We start from the raw sequence: 17,012 nt of genomic DNA on the forward strand, positions 1-17,012 counted from the left end.
GGAAAATGGCCAATTTAGTCCCTAAACTTTTTTTGTCCGTCGATTTAGTCCTTATATATTATTTATAGCCAATTTAACCCTTAAACTTATATTTCGATTCCAATTAAGGAACTCAGCGGCGGAGCCACCGCACCATTTCTTTCAAGTTCCTAATTGAGCAACCCAAAAAGGGTATTTTTGGAATTTCAATGGTGGGGCGGTAACAAAAATTAAAAAAAAGTGACATTAAACAAGAATTATACACAAAATGTTGATTACTAAAACAGCAGTAATTCTTCTCCTCCTCCTCATCGTCCCCTTCAACAATGCTGCTGCCACCTCCAATTCCACCGCTAAGCAGCAGACTCTGCCAATCACAGTCGGTCTCCTAGTTCAACCCAAAGCTTGCCCCTAAGTCCCTCTTCGCCTCCAAGAAATTTGAGGGCTCCTCCGACTTGGTCGACCTTCGCTACCACATGGGCCTCGTCCTCTCCTCCCCGATCAACATCTACCTCATCTGGTAAGGCTGGTGGGCCGCCTCCTACCAGCTCCTCATCAAGGACTTCCTCTTCTCCATCTACACCTCCGATCGCCGCGCCACTCCTTCCCTCTCCGTCTCCCAGTGGTGGCGCACCGTCTCCTTCTACACCGACCAGACTGGCGCCAACATCTCTAGCTCCGTTCTCATCGTCGGGGAGTACTCCGAACCCCGCTGCTCCTAGGGCACCCACCTCACTCGTCTCTCCATGCAGCAGGTCATCGCCACCGCAGTTCGATTGAAGCGCTTCTCCATCGACCACAAGAACGACATCTACCTCATCCTTACCTCCGGGGATGTCACCGTCCAAGATTTCTGCTGAGCTGTTTGCGGCTTCCACTACTTCACCTTCTCGTCCGTGGTGGGCTACACGCTACCTGTGCGAGGGGAGACAAATATTTCACAGAACCTGTGAAAGGGCATTCTCCAATATTGGGGATTTTGGAATTAATGGTTGATCTGTTCAAAGCCTTTTTTGTTCTTCCCCTTGCGTTCCTCGGTACCTTTGCCAGGACACCCATCAACCAAGTCCAAAAGAATGGCTTCTCCCTTGGCATAAGAAATCCCTTCGGCAGCATTCAATTTGGTTTTGGAGGCCAAGATGGCAGTAACTTTGATGGCTTCCAGCAACCTCCTGATGACACCCAGCAGCCCTCCGACAAGAAACTCGAATTCCGTACAAATTTCCGAGGTCATTGGAAGATTCATTCTGAAAATGCTGGAGTTTCAGCCATGTAGTTCCAGTTGCTGCCTAACAACAAAGCCGTGTGGTTTGACACCACCAACCTTTGCCCTTGCGGAATTCAGTTTGATCATCCATATTGTCACGAAAAGAGAAGGATAAAAGGAGGAGGAGGAGGTGGGTGGTTGGTGGCGGAGATTGGTAGTGGAGAGAAGATAATTTAAAATTCCTAAAATGCCCTTGTTTGATGTTAAATTAGGGGCTAAATTGCTTTTAGATGGCGGCGCCGCCGTAGAAGGCCTTAATTGGACTCGAAAATTAAGTTCATGTATTAAATTGGCCAGAAATAAAAGTTAGGGATTAAATCGACAGAAAAAAAAAATTTAGGGACGAAAATGGCCATTTTCCCTAACTATTTCTGTGTTTTGGGGAGAATTGTTGTCCGGGTCGGAGTTAAATGAGTTTGGTTTGCACGTGCTTCGGAAAGAAGTGCGGCCCATCAGTCTATGGTCTAAGCTAAAAAGTTTTGTGGGCTTTTCTCGTATCTTTGCCCACATTCATTTTTTGATTTTGAACTTTACTAGTCTTTCGTCCAAAAAAAAAAAAAAAAAAAATTTACTAGTCAATTGCCAATGATTTTAGAACCCACCAGTATAAGTTTTACACAATTTCATCGGCCGGTCGTGTCCGGATCCATTTTAAAAAAGAAAAGTTAAAAAAAAAAATCAGAGTAAAATAGCTTCACGAAACTCAGGTGAAAAGTTGAAGAGATATTCGTCGATAATTATTTTGGGTTGCTTGTCAAAAATTAATAGCACCCTGTAGATGGGAAAATAGTGGAGCATTTTGATGACGACTCGGTGGTGTACAGGTAAAACGACCCAATCAAACTCCTTCCTTTTTTGCTGGAAACATGATATGAAAACGCGAATGAACATTAAAATCGACTATTTATGCGGGGTCCTAAATGCTGCTCCATCTTCTCAAGCGGCAGCAGTTGAGTTAACCGCTACCACCCCAACAAGCACATATGTATATATACTAATAAGTTGATGATAAACGAGCAAATTTAAAATCCTAGTAAAAGAGACCTTCATGTCCAGAAAAAACTAGACTTATTTTAATTGGATCTAGTGATCTGCTATTATACATCAGCACAGCGCTTCAATTCATACTTCTTCACATTCTTGACACTGAGAATGACCGATGCAGTGACCAGCTAACACACCTCATTCAATTGACTCCGTTGACCTTCCCATCTTTGCACAGCTTTCTCACCATCTTTAGCCACCTCCACCCGGGCCAGTGCCTGCTGTAAATTGATATTGAGGATCTGCAGGTTCAATACTAAAAACCATTACCAGCTTTTCATCAAGGATGAGATATAGGAAAAGCAAGACAAGCATCCACAACCACCTTATGAAACATGGTTTCCTGGCCTTCACATGATCATTAATCCACAATTGAGGTAAATCTCATTACTGGCAGTACTCCCCTCCACCTTTTCGCATTTTCTTCATTCCATAATCCATATTGAACAACTCAGTTTCTAACTCATTGTGATATCAGTTCTATCAATATGTGTGATTCATATCTCCTAGAGAAAATTAGATCATAACGTTACTTCCTGAGGAAGTAATCTGAGCATCAAGACTCCAACTGATGAAAATCTGCAGGACATCGTAGATGTCTGTCTTTTGTATCTTTTCAAACACAATAATGTTACCACTCCTAAAAAGTTAATCAGTCGACACCCGGAAGCAAGCATAGAAGGTCATCGACCTCTATATAATCTCCTTCTAGAATGGTTTTCAAGTCCTGCACAGCCAAATCGTACAAATCATCAGCAAGGAAGTAATGATTGATCCATGGGCCGTATAATTCTACATGTTCAAATTCAACAGATCATAAAGAAAAAGCAATCTCCATTCTTGTTAATAAGAAAGCAAAATCTATCTGGATAAACTTAAGGGCGTCAGTAAGTAAACTCGGAAAGAGTAGTTAAGGAACCACATTCAATTTCCAACCCATAAGACGAATGAGGAGATAGAAGTTTGAAGAAGGGAAAAGAAGATCATGTTGGGAAAACAGGAACATTTATTACTCTATACATATAACATCTTCATTTCTGCATGTTCAGGAAAGCTCACTGGAAATCTCAAACTTACTTATCAGGTCAATCAATTCAAGACCATCACTCGGAAGTTTTCAGCATCCCATTTACCAAAGAAAAAATGTTCATTCTAATATGGCAAGTAAATCTCAACTAAGAGGACTGTCTACCAACTTATCCACAGAATTTACAGTAAAAAAGAAAAAAGGCTTATGACCAACCTCTCTGTTTCTCCTCAAGAAATCGCACATATAACAGTCACTAAAGTCCTAACGCCAGTGAACCTCCAACAAAGTGAATAGAAAAAGAGCAATCCAAAAGGAACAAAGAATGCTATTGAGCTTTGACATTCCACAATCAGACAAAGCAACTGTTTTGAAAATATACTGCAGAAGTCTAAGCAGCAGAATCCTTCTAACTATAACTGATAGGAAAAATTTCGCTGAATTGAAAAGAAGAAGATTTCAGGTTTGATACCTGCTCAGAAACAGGCTTGAGGCTAATGGTCTTGTCTAACTCATTACCCTGTCCTGTAGGGAGCTTCAAAACCTCATTATCATCATTTTGCGTACTCTTGTCATGCATTTTAGATTCTCCAATAACTGATGTAACACTTCCATCATATTGAACACCTATATGACGCACAGTTGCAACACTTTCCTCACCGCAGGAACTTATATTGTGCTCTGATAAGTTATGTCCCAGATCAGATTTTTTAAACACTCGGCAAAGGACAAAAGATCCCTGCATAAACTTTGAATCATGAGATTCTGAATAAATTTTGTTGCAGCTTTAACCAAATGAATTAGAGCAGAAACTTCTAACATAATCCAATAACCAAATTTCCTAGATCTTTTAATATTCAATCTGATCATATGGGAAAGCAACCATCATCAAAATATACTTGACATCTACACAGTACACACAGATGGAAATAAATGGAAATCACAACCCTAGGAAGAATACACAACATCCGAGTCATATATGAAAGATGGTGCACACATTAGTCTCAGAGTGTAGGACTGTCGAATAGAAGCTGACATCAAGATCCTTGAAACAAGAAACCATCTATTTTCTCCTCTTCTCGCACACAGACAAATCATGATCAAAAGCTTGTCCAGCAGCAGGGTAATGGGTATCACACAGTGAATCTCAAGTCTAAACCGAAGCCTCCCATTCAGGATCTTCACAAATCAAAACTACTTTCAATATGTTATTAGGAAATATTCACGATGCATTTTTTCTTCTTGCCTTTAACATTAAGATCAATTAAGAAAATCACCTTTACATTTTGAAACAAAATATACTTTCTTTTACAAAAAATGATTTCATCACACCAATGCAAAAGGCACCAAAAGCTATTTATAATGCGTAATTGATAATAGCAAGATAACAAACACAAACTTAAACCTAATTCCAAATAAGAAATAACTAATCTAGCTCAACAGGTAAATCACAAACTTTATGTCTCTATTTGCGCCTGTATGTGCAAATTCTAGTACCAAGTACAATAAAGTAGAAGAGAATTTTAACAGCTTTATTAGGGAAAAAATGAATTAAATCCACATTGACCCCACTAAAATCATTTCCCGAAACCAGCATAAGCAAGACTGCCAACTGACAATCATTCATTTAACATGGCCGAATCCAATTTCTACTTCATACCCTTGAATTTAGGAAGCATAAATTACCACCAAATTTTCTCCATAAATAAAAAAAAAAATAAAAAGAACCGCAGAACCCAATTCGCAATGAAAATGAAAGTATTTGGGGGAGAAAAAAATTCCCATTAGATATTAACGTCAAGTTAACTAATTATCCAAAAAAGTTAATCTACTCAAACCCAATCAGCTTAGACCAACAACAATGTATAACTTCTACCAAAATATCAGGTACAAAACTTCAAATTTTCACCAGACCCATAACTTAATAAATTATCATCAAAACATAAAAGAAGATTAATACCATATGACGATCATTGAGAGCATATTCATACAGGGCCCAACGAGTCCTAACAGCATTCTCATGTGAATCCCCCGAATAAAAATCAAAACTTTTACGCGTCCCCACCACAACTTTCCCTGCACCCGCATCAATTACATCCCTAACCCTCCCCCTCTTTTTCCAATACCCACCACCGGCGACTCTCCTCCTCCCTGTCTCCCTCAAAACAACCCTCCTAACGTAACAATACCAGTGGCGCCTCCGCCCTCCGCTGCCGAACCGGAAGCAACCCGATTCAGGTAAGTTGAACGGGTTGAAATTGTACAAGTCTAACTCTTTAATTACGTCTTTGCCATAACAATTGGTGCCGTTGTTTTTAGAAGTAAGGTAGTAGCAGACGAGCTGTTGCTCGGAAGGGTAGAATCGAGAACCTGGTGGAAGACAAAACGACGTCGGATCATCCGGGGGCATTGGATCCTCTCCCCTCATTTGTGGAAATTTTCCGCGAGAGCAAAGGCATGGACAGGGGACAGAAGGTAGGGTTTTATAGCAGTCAGGGACTCAAGAAGCGTGGCCCTGAAGTTTGTTTGGGGTTTTGTCTTGTGTAGTGCTAGCGCAAAAGAGTGTTCGTGCTCCTCAGTAGTGCGAGCTCGCGGGTCTCTTTCCACGATTATGCTGAATGGTTGATTGCTTTGCTGCTTAATCTTGTGTGACCTCGTTTGGAGGGTTAAGGATACTGTTTATAAAGAATACGAGTGCTTTTAAGGATACTGTTTATAACCTGCTAAATTAACCTACGTTAAGAAAATCAGTTACTAAATACCCTAAAAATACATTGAATAAATCTTATAAATATCCTAAAAATACTTTAAATAAATCTTATATACACTATCACGGGTAGATATACGATACATATGCAAAATTTAATTTTCAAATTCAAATTCAAATTATATGTCGTACATCTAATGATGAAAATATATACACTACTGTCAGTGTATAAAAGATTAATCCAAATACTTTTAGTGCTTAAACTTTTTTATTGTAAACGCATTGCAACGCTAAACGGGCCATTAGTGTGGTTTAACTTTAGTAATCTTCGAAGTACATCAAAGCTATGACAAATATAATTTATACTAAAAGCCATATTTAACTTGGGATTTATAATTGTTTAGTAAAGGTATTTTTCTGTAGCAGATCGAATGTCTCAAATCAATCAATTTAGGTATCGTGTAATTGTTGTCTAATATGTATTTTATTAAAGACTTTTGGATTGATAGTAATGTAGTAGATGTGCTCGTTCAATTGAACTTGCTCTATTGGAAATTGGAATTGAAATTTGATGCAAAAGTGTGAATAAATTAATACGATTAAACAAAAATATACCTATATTGGAATTGAAAAATGATTCAAAAGTATGATTGATATAATAAGTTAAATTCTTCTTGGTCAAGGTTTTCCTTTTCCGGGAATACCCCATATCCACAGTCTATACTCTATAGGTGCATGTCTCACCTTTTGAAAAGTCAACTCCATTGACAAACGAGGAATGCAACCGCTCAGTGGCCACCGTCTATTTGGCGGACCTTACCTTCCATTAAAAATATCACATTTCAGTTACTTGTTTCCAAAAAATTCAAGTGCGCGTGCGGTGCACTCGTCTGATTCGATGTGGTTCAGTTCCCTTCGATTTATTTTTGAGCTTTTTTAGGTCCGTCCCCTTCCTCTTAGTGTAGGATATATTAGGTTTATCGTCTCCGATCAAAAAAAAAAAAAAAAAGACAAACCAGGAATGCCCTCTGAATACTGCGCTTACTGAAGAGGGATGATGTCTGTCTACTTTTGTTCCGATTGTTAAGTTCATTTGAAAGAATTTTAAGTACGCCTAGGTTGCGATTGGAATGCGGGATTTAATGAAAGATTGAAATCTTCTCAAATTTTTATAATTATTTATGAAGTATTTAAATTTATAAATTACAAATTATTATAGTGTTTAAAATATATTTTGATAATTAGTGGATTATAAATTCAAATGTATCTAAATCAATTCAAATAATTAGAACAACTTGAGCGGATTTCAAATTCTTCGTCAAATTTCTCAATCTAAAAAAAGAAAAAAAAAAGAATGCATTTTGCCTCTTTTATGGTAGAAGAATGCACCCCGAGTGTGTATATCATACATGCAATTCGCGAAACATTATCGACCCTTTTCTGGTTGAACTCCCCTGGCGTTTCTCTCCACTGTAGTTCTTGAAACCAAACATTCACTAAAGGATAATTTGATTTTCACTTTCTTTCCCATTAAAAGTAAAAATGATTACCATTTCATTTAATTTTCAAGCATGAGATGCGGAAGGGGTCCATCATGATGCACTGATTTTCGTGATTCTGAACAAGTTGAAATTGCAAGAACATATTATTATATTGTGTGATTTACAGATTTCTGACATAATACAGTTCGTTTTCGTCTACATTAAAGCACAAGAACTCCAGAAATAACGAGTCCACCTAGTTGAGGGGACATCGGTTTACTCATTGACTGGAATGCTGCGAAACTGTAGTATCTATCCGGTGTGAAGTGCATGGATGCGTGAACAAATCTAGCCCCAGGACTGTTATCGCATCGCCGGTGCAGTCAATATAAAGGGGCACATGAAGGGCCGATTTTCTTGTTTCAGTGTTGCAAGATGACCTGATAACTGGTAGAAACGGAGGATGTTGAGGGAGGGGGAGTCCGTTGAGCATCTTCAGGGGGTCCTTGATTTGGTTTTTACTTTTACTTGATTCTGGAGACTTGGCGGAAGGAAGGGAGGCCTTTCTGCATTTGTGTGAAGACGCCATGATCTGAATTAGCTCAGACGCAATGGTTCAGGGGTGGTTTTGAAGGGAATCCGCATCTTTGCAAGTGTGATCACCAGTTGATGCAACTTCCAGGCTGCCCATCCCAATCCATTTCTCCGCAAGTAGCTGTTGCTGCCACTGTCTGTATGCAGTTACCCAAGTAATCATCTGATAAAGGTGGATTTAGCCTTAATCTGTTATTAACATTTCATATGACATTATTGTGTTTTGTGAGCCGGGCTCAGGTTTCAAGCCCTCATGATACACCTCCGGGCATGAGCTGATACAGAGCCTGGAAGGTGGAAACTTCCATGATCCATCTAGGCGCTTCTTGTACGCTCTTGAGTAATTGGTGACGGCGAGTGAATGCTACTACTGGGCTGGGAGGCTGACTGAGAGTTTGGACCATATGCATCCCCTCAGGAAACCAATGTCCACGGGTTGCTGGTCTGCACTGCGGATGGTCATGTTTTCCTTCCCCCGAGTATTTGTTTGCTTTAAATATCTCAGACCAATGTGTTGAAGATGATGTCCAATCCACCAGCATATGATTAGCGGAACGTCCAATGCAGATGCCATCAGTCATCTCCGTGACTTGAATGCGAATGGTCAGCAGCACTCAGTAGAAACGAGGTGTGGGCTTCGTGGTTCACGACTCTACAATTTAATTTTGGGCGAAAGGATATCCATTGTTGTGACAAGTAAACTGGTTTGGTTACTGTGAGATACGACGAAGATAAAGCACTGTGAGATATGATGATAAATCCCAATTAGGGAAACTCATTGCTGCTACTTTAGCAAGTCCTACTCCGCCTATACTTGGCGCCAGTCCACAAAGTTGAAAACCCCATTCATTCTTTTATCTATTGAATTTTTAGTTGTATACACTGACTAGGATATCCTTCTGGGGCAACATGGGAGTTAATTTTCGGATACTTTGAACCAATACAGTAGTATATAGAACTGCGCGTAACGTGCTGGTGAGCATCATACTATTATTGTTTGCCTGGCCAGGGAGAATCAGTTGGGGTTGTCCAAAAAATAAACTAAAATAAAAAGGGATGAATTCGCAAATTCTTACCAGCCGCCGAAAATGCTGAAGAGAAAAACCAACCCTACTGTCGGCGATTGCATGGAACTAAAAAATAATTGATTTCGAAGGGACTCCCAAGTTTGTTGAAAAGACACCCCGTCTCAGAGTCGGACTCCTCTACTATCAGTACTGGTTCTATAATTTTTATTTTAGGAGCACTCAGACACCGCGAAAACACGCACTGGCTCATAGGTTTCTCTAAGTCGGCCCCCTCTGTACTACATCCAAAAACGTATAGGCTTAGTCGACACCCCAGGTCAGATTTGCCTTCCTCTCATGTACCGGGTGGTTCCTGCAGAGACCTTAGCGCTCGAGCAGTTTTCTCTTCTAGTATTATAATCCTGGAAATCATCTCAAAAACAGTTTTAAAAACAAATTACCAGCCATTAACTCTCTAAACAATATCCAAAAATAAGATGAGAATAAAACTAACTCCGCCAGGTTCAAAATTCCAATCTATCATTCGAAAACTCAGTTCTAGAATCTAATTCCTTCCCTACCAAAGATATTGATCTTGATTCTATCAAAAACTCATTTCTTGCATTCTCATCACTTCACGCGCTCAGGAAACGATGCTGTCACTCAGGGAAAGTGAGGCTAGCTGATCAGCTGGGCCGCTTCCCTGCTGAACATTCTGCAGGACCTCCATTGCCTCAGCAACTTTTGCCTTTAAAGCATCTGGTGATTCCAGTAGATGCAAGACCTCTGTCTGGTCCATCTCCAGAAGCATGCCTGTAACTTTGGCTGCATAATCAGGCTCCAGCTGATCAACCAAGGGATACAGATTTTCACCCAACATCTGCAGCATAGAAACATGTTAACAACCATCTAGACAAAACCTATTTACTGAAGCTTCATATAAAATGTTATATCCTACCGTGCGTTGCTGTTCTGGGGATGCATTTGCAAGCGCAGATGCCAGAGCGGTAGTTGGCATTGGCTGACCAATGGTACCTTCTCGGGGAAGCGTCCCACCCATGTCATATGGAGAGAGAACGCCTCCTGCTACACCAGGCATTCGCACATCAGGAACACTGCGGCCAGGTGGATACCTAAACATCCGTCCCCTTGGTAGCATCTGACAAACAAATATTTGACCTTAGTTCTGTTACACGAAAAAATACATACATAACATATACAGTAAGAGACCAACCTGCTGCTGCATCAATGGCACTGGCTGCTGGGCATGTTGCACTGGCCCTGCTCCACGCCTTCCACCAGGCCGCTGGCCTTGCTGGACCAGTGGCACAAAGAAATTTGGCAAAGGAGCTCCACCAGGTCGCATTCCAGGTACAAGCTGCTGCTGATATCCAAATCCAGCCTAAAAATGCTTATCCCATTTAAGAGTACTGCCACAAGAAGAGAAGAAAAAAAAAAGAGCAAAAGGAAGGGGGGGGGGAGGCGGGGAGGGGAAGAAATGTAATGGCAAATACAGCAGTCAAAGGACAAGCTATAACCTGTGGAGGGATTATAGTAGGAGGAGCTTGCCCATAATATAGATGTTGTCCAATAGCAGGACCACCAGGAGGATAAAGAGGCATTCTAGGAGCAATAGTTGGCCCTATTGCAACAGGCCTCATTTGCGCAAACTGAGCCTGCATTAACATCAAAATGATGAAGTCTGTCAAGAATTACAGTACCACATTCAGCCTAAGCCACACAAAACACGCTTCTGCAAGGCATTGTCATAACGATTCAGCTATGACAAATTGCAGCACATAATTACTACTATTTCTGCTTTAGGTCCCATGGAACCCTTAAATTTCAGAAACGAAAATTTGAGACCAAAACTGAACAACAAATACAGCAAAATAGGAAAGCTCAAAATCCAGTATACATGTAAGCTGAGAATGCTAAAAATCTAAATGGATATGACAACTAAATTATTGAAATTTTTAAGCACTACTAAGAAAATTCAACCATCAACCATCCACTCATATTCTAATAGACATTGTGTACTTTTTTCTTATGACTGACATAACCAATGAAAATAGAGATTTGACACCCAGAATATGCAAAAGGATGCAAATAACAGCATTTGGCAAGGAGAGTCTCATGCAGGAAAAATCAATATGCCATATGAAAGCATGTTAAATTAAGTGCCAGCAGGCGAAGAATTCTTATATGTCATCCACAAAAGCAACCAGAAAACATAAATAAAAGCAGCAAAGGAGAAATCTCCTGAAAGCACGAGACCTGTAATCTTGCTTTTCGCTCTTCTTTCCTCTGCGCCAGTGCAACATAAAGTGGCTTGCTGATCACCATCTTTCCATTCATCTCAGAAAGCTATTAACAAGAAGGAAACAACCTAGTTAGCTTCTCACCATTCCCCATATAATAGAAACATAATCTAATTTATCATCGTACAGCTCTAGAAGCTTCTTCAGGAGTTGTGAAAGCTACAAAACCTGATCCTCTGCTAATACCACTAGGATCCTGCATAACCTAAAACAAATCAAGAATGTAGTTAGGAGGACATGAACAAACCAAGGTGAACATTTGAAGGATACTCCAACATGGAGAGATGGAAAGGAAGTATAGGACAAGAGGATCAATTAAAAAAAAAACTAGAGAGATTTGAATATGCACCTTGCATGAGGTTATGGTGCCAAAATCCGAAAACAGTTCCTTAAGTTTATCATCATCAATGCTGTCATCCAGGTTCTTTACATATAAATTCAAACCTTGATATTTGTCTACCACTTCCTTTGCCGTTTGCTCAAATTGACTCTTGAGCTCTTGCTCTCTTTCAGACTTCTTTTGGGCTTTTCCAACATACCACTCCTTGTCATCATATTTTTTTCCATTAAGAGCATCAACAGCTTTGGCAGCATCATCTGCATTCTCAAAGTTGACAAACCCAAAACACTTGGATTTTCCATCTGCATCCCTCATCACCACTGCACTAGTGATTGCTCCATGCTCCCCAAAAATTTTCTTTAGATCATCATCTGTGGTAGACTCTGATAGATTTTTCACATAGACATTGTTAAATTTGGTCCTACTGAAGGCGGACTCTCTCTCCTGCTTACGAAGGAACTGACCAACATACACTTGCTTATCGTTAATAAGCATTCCATTCAACTTATCAATGGCAGTCTGAGCAGATTCTTCATGGTCAAATTGAACAAAACCATAACCCTTAGATTGGCCATTGCCGTCAGTAGCTATCTTGCATGAAAGAATGTTGCCAAAGGTTGAGAATGTATCATGCAAAGCTTTGTTGTCAATTGCCTTGTCCAGATTCTGCACAGACAAGAACAATTCAATACTCCACACAAAGCATGCATAAGACAATGGCATAGTACAGTAACATTTAACCCTGGTGGTGCTTTAAGAATATAAAGCATAAAATCTCAAGAGAGAAAGAACTGTACAACAGTGTTTTATTAATTCTTCAAGATCACAGAATTAGGCTAGAAAATTTACAATGCACAGCATCGTTCAATCAGATTTGATGCTCATGGGCCAAAGGAGGCTACTGAAGTGTACTAGAACAAAGCAAATAATCTAAAAACTGAAATTTGTTCAGTGCTTTATCAACAATAAAAAATTTTTAATCCATGTCATGCCAAGTAAGACTATACCCAGAATAAACAAAGGGACCCGCATGGTGCATTAGATAGGGGCAAGTAATAACCCTAATAACTGAAAAGTTATTTAGCATCGTTATTCATTTAATACTAATTGCACAGCAACCCTAGCAACATGCCTTGGCAGTGCTATACTCAAGCCTGATCAATGAATAATGATGGATCAATGAATAATGATGGACAGTTGACAATTGATAATACCTTGATAAAGATATTTGCAGTCCCACTCTTACGGATGCTAGGGTCTCGATGAGAGTACATGATCCTGATCGACTTGCCATTGATAGGAGTGAAGTTTAACACATCCATTGCCCTTGTAGCTGAAACAAAGAAAAACGGTATTGGTAGTAAATTTAATGGAAATGAACTTCAGGTAGAAAACTTAAATAAACAGACAAAGAGATGCTATCATATCGCCAAGAAATCAGTAAAAAGAATATCAAGTAAATTTACACAGACTAGTGTACATTACTTCTCTCTAACATTTGGATGGTAATAGACAAGCAGCAGCCTACGTGTGGAGCCGCAAAAGGAAGGTGATATAAAATCAACCTATAAAAGCAAAGGGAAGGGTAGCAATATGTATTTTTCATCTATCCATAAACTACAAACAAAGCTAGTAGATAGACTTATCGCCAGAATTGGAGCCACACCCGAATCAAAGTGTCAAACTGAAAATAAATTAACAGCAATAGCTGACCAGCTTACAGCTGACTTGCGTTGTTCAAAAACCTAAAAATTCTAAACTTTAGGCACAACACGCAATCTTGTCAAGCATCCAGAAGTATGCCTACCCATCAATTATCACACACCAAAGCATAAGACGTTACAGAATACCCTCATGCAAATCCTACATTCCAACAAAGACCACAATGCAAGTCCCTATATCATAGAAAATCATTCATATACATAAATGCCAGGGGAACTTATACAGGAAAAAGAGAATAGAAAAGAAGAAACAAGCTTTACCATCCTGAGGATTGCTATAGTTGACGTAGCCATAGCAGAGTGAGCGGCGAGTGCTGAGGTCCCTACAGACCCTAACCGAAACCACTTGTCCCACCTGGTTGAACAGATCGTACAATTGGGAGTCCGTCACGTTGACGTCCAGGTCACCCACGTAAAGCGAGGTTGACAAAAACTGATTCCCTCCACCAATGGGAGCCGCTGCTGCCGCCACAGCAGCACCACCAGCCGGAGCCGCCACTCCATTCGGCCCAGCTGTCACTCCCGCATTCTGCACCTGAATCTGCGCCATTTTTTCCTTTTCTCAAAAATAAAACTTATTTAATTTCCCCCTCCTAAATTACTATGACTGTAATTTTTGGGTAAATTAAAGAAAAGGCGGAGGGCGTGATGAAATTGGGACAAAAATATAAAATCGTCGGAGGATCCGAACGAACAATGAAGACGATGGATAGATAGAGATGATTTTTACTATATATCAATAGATTTTGTATTAAAAAGAAAAAAAAAAGAAGAAGGAGATGAAGAAGAAGAAGAAGAAAAAGGGCAAAAAATTTTGGTTTTTTTTTTTTTGGATTTTACGGCAGGGGAGGGCAGGGGGAACTGCACCGCAACAGGCAAGAAGACAACAGTGAGGTTTATAATGAAGCACCCAAACGGTGGTGACGTATGAGAAACCCTAACGGGGTTAGGTCTCCACCGTTGGATTCTAATAGGGGTCCCACTTGGCGGTTACATTTTAGACTGAACGGTGAGATAGATTCACGATTCGGTTTCAGTTTGCTTGTGGACGCCGTTAGATGTTTTTGATCAACATTTCAGGTTCAGTTTGATTGTGACACGTGGGGAAATGTGCATGGGAGTTTTAGTAGCGTGGTTGAATCTAGCCGTGGGCTAATGTCATCTCTCGGCTGTATTCCTCTCACTTTTTACAATCTACGAAAGAAAACTACGTAGTATTTTCATGTCTATCATTTCCTTCCTCAAGAAAAACATTTCTATCTTTTGGTTTCGATATATAGTATTAAAAATCAATCGTTTTTGCTGGGGGAAATGACACAACATGAAAATGTCTATATGTGAGAAGTGAAAGCCCAATTAAACACAAATGTTTGGATAGTAGATTATTCATGATAAATTTTTGAAAAAAAAAATGCTATCTCACTTTTTTTGATGTAATGTATGTAAGATAAGATGGTGATCGAAAAATATGTTTATGATACAACTAAATAAATTTGTGTAAATAATTCACTATTCAATTTCCCACTCTTTTGATCATTGATGAATATTTTTGTTACAACCACTCTATGACAAATTATTTTGTCAATACGGGGACTAAACCACCATCGGACTAGACGGCTGCACTACGCACCGTGCACCCGTCTGAATTTTTTGAGGAGAGTCACTTTTTAATGTGGCGAATTTGCCTTCCACCCCACTAAGCTTTAATGCATTGGTGGTCGCGCACTAACCCAAAGGCCGGTGGTTTTTTAAATTTCTAGCTTGATCATTTTTTTTTTTGAAATCAAAAGAATTGAAACTTTTGAAAAGGATAAGTTATACAAACTTTATTTGATTAATATGTAACTTAAGAACGAGTACAAACTAAGACATAATAGCTGTCACTAATTGTTTAAAAAAGGAAAAAGTGAAATGAATGGGTTTGTGGCATATTCCTCAAAATGATGTAAGTTAAAGAGTTTCAAGCTATTGAGATGAAAAAAAAGGAGAAAAGAGATCACAATTCCCACTTGTGAGTTGTGATAGAATATTGTCGAGGTGATGAGTAGGTACTCTTGTGATTGAGACGATGATTTCTTTGTTTTCTTTTTTTCTCCCACTTTTTTTTTTTATTATTTATAACCAGGTCTGAACTTTGATATACAGGTGTAGTGGTATGATGGATGGATGAAGAAAAGCCCTAATATTCCGAAGTCGCTTAGTATGATAAATTAATAATTGGTCTCTGCGTTAGTTTGGCCAGAGATCATTAATTAACTGACGATTAATTTTGATGGTTTGGAATTGTGTGTCTTAAGAAGTATTGAGACAGGGAAATCCCGTAGACAATCAACTAATCATGCATGCTTTAAACGACCTTCATGAACACAAACTAATTGCAGCTTGACATATACGTCTCTGAGCTCATTTCCATGGACTTAAGTGCAATTTCAATTTTGACCTTTTTATTTTTCCTTTTAGCGTATGATTTAATATATGAGAGATAAAAAAAATGATTAAAAAATATGTTCACGAAAAATATAATAATTTTTTTTTAGAAAATTGCAATCCAAAAATAGCGGTTTTCCACCAAAAAGCATGAAGAATTCTCTAGGCAGGGTGTGTTTTGTTGATTAATCAAGTGTTAATCTACTAGTAATCATTTGAAGAAGAATCGTAAAATGAATCATTTTCTAGAGTTTTTTGTAAAAAAATCGTATTATAGTGATTTAATATATGTGAAATAAAAAGTTAATTGATAAATGTATTCATGAAAAAACGTAAAAAAATTTTGGTGGAAAAATAGCTTTTCCGAACAACAAGGACATTGTATAGCCTCTAACGAACTGAGCACAGGAAGAAAACCATAAAGAAACTATTCTTAATTTTTTTCTTCAGGTATACTAACACTTACCAAAGGAGATGTACAATTATTAGGGATAATATCAGAAACCTCCCTTGAGGTTTCTCCTAATATCACTTGATACCCCTGAGATTTTTTGAAATATCATTTACCTCTCCTAATAATTGCAAAAAGATTATATTAACCCTCATTTGACACATAATTCACATATCAAATAAATGGAACTCACAAATTTTTTAAAAAATCACTTTTTTCTCTTTCTCTTTTCTCCATCATTCTTTTTTACTCATTTTTTGCATGACTATGCAATATTTTATTTATAAATTATAATAAATTAAATTTTTTATCTTATATTTTTTGTAATTGTGATAAAGTGGAGTATGATTTATTTGCTTATTTTGAGTTGATTTTTATAATGATTGGTACAATTTAATGGTTTAAGCAAAGGTTCAAAAGATGTTGAAAAAGAAAAATAAAAGTTCATAAGAAATCGGCTTTGAACATATAGAGTTAAATTGGTGCAAGTGTATTTCTCTTCAAATATCTTTTGTTTTACAAATTTATATTTTTATGGGGTATAACATTATGATGTAGTATTATAAGAGATTGTTTTTTAGATGATGATTTTCTTGAAATTAACAAAGTGGATCAGGAATATTTTTATTTAACAAATGAAAGAGTA

General features: G+C 38.5%; 2 protein-coding genes and 1 pseudogene across 3 annotated transcripts; 1 reads left to right on the forward strand and 2 right to left on the reverse strand.

The window, feature by feature from the left end:
* The first annotated feature begins 59 nt into the window (after positions 1–59).
* LOC113712593 (protein EXORDIUM-like 5) lies at positions 60–1,595 on the forward strand (annotated as a pseudogene).
* Positions 1,596–2,118: 523 nt separating this feature from the next.
* On the reverse strand, positions 2,119–5,973 carry LOC113711036 (NAC domain-containing protein 71-like). Of its 2 annotated transcripts, XR_003453076.2 has the most exons (4): positions 5,278–5,973; positions 3,790–4,056; positions 2,616–3,017; positions 2,119–2,532 (listed from the first exon to the last, which is right to left on the reverse strand). XR_003453076.2 is itself a non-coding variant. In XM_027234170.2 (3 exons), the coding sequence occupies exons 1-3, from the start codon at positions 5,743–5,745 to the stop codon at positions 2,943–2,945; spliced, it is 810 nt and encodes a 269-aa protein (XP_027089971.1). In that variant the 5' UTR covers positions 5,746–5,973; the 3' UTR covers positions 2,119–2,942. The 2 variants fall into 2 exon arrangements, 1 of the variants encoding a protein (XP_027089971.1); XM_027234170.2 differs by having other exon boundaries at positions 2,119–3,017.
* Positions 5,974–9,535: 3,562 nt separating this feature from the next.
* Positions 9,536–14,427, reverse strand: LOC113712384 (polyadenylate-binding protein 2-like). The gene is made up of 9 exons (XM_027235782.2): positions 13,750–14,427; positions 12,982–13,100; positions 11,777–12,433; positions 11,555–11,632; positions 11,384–11,473; positions 10,645–10,782; positions 10,341–10,508; positions 10,065–10,265; positions 9,536–9,986 (listed from the first exon to the last, which is right to left on the reverse strand). The coding sequence occupies exons 1-9, from the start codon at positions 14,036–14,038 to the stop codon at positions 9,750–9,752; spliced, it is 1,977 nt and encodes a 658-aa protein (XP_027091583.1). The 5' UTR covers positions 14,039–14,427; the 3' UTR covers positions 9,536–9,749.
* Positions 14,428–17,012: the final 2,585 nt, after the last annotated feature.

The sequence above is a fragment of the Coffea arabica genome, chromosome 10e, assembly GCF_036785885.1.
Source record: "Coffea arabica cultivar ET-39 chromosome 10e, Coffea Arabica ET-39 HiFi, whole genome shotgun sequence".
NCBI lineage: Eukaryota > Viridiplantae > Streptophyta > Magnoliopsida > Gentianales > Rubiaceae > Coffea > Coffea arabica.

Coding starts and splice junctions, on each gene's coding strand:
- LOC113712384 (XM_027235782.2), bottom strand. CDS start 14,038: ATGGCGCAGATTCAGGTGCAGAATGCGGGAGTGACAGCTGGGCCGAAT. Junction 11,474..11,554: donor CTGAAGAAGCTTCTAGAGCT/GTACGATGATAA, acceptor TCTTGTTAATAG/CTTTCTGAGATGAATGGAAA. Junction 10,783..11,383: donor AGCGAAAAGCAAGATTACAG/GTCTCGTGCTTT, acceptor ATGTTAATGCAG/GCTCAGTTTGCGCAAATGAG.
- LOC113711036 (XM_027234170.2), bottom strand. CDS start 5,745: ATGAGGGGAGAGGATCCAATGCCCCCGGATGATCCGACGTCGTTTTGT. Junction 4,057..5,277: donor CTCTCAATGATCGTCATATG/GTATTAATCTTC, acceptor AAGTTTATGCAG/GGATCTTTTGTCCTTTGCCG. Junction 3,018..3,789: donor TCAAGCCTGTTTCTGAGCAG/GTATCAAACCTG, acceptor TTGGCTGTGCAG/GACTTGAAAACCATTCTAGA.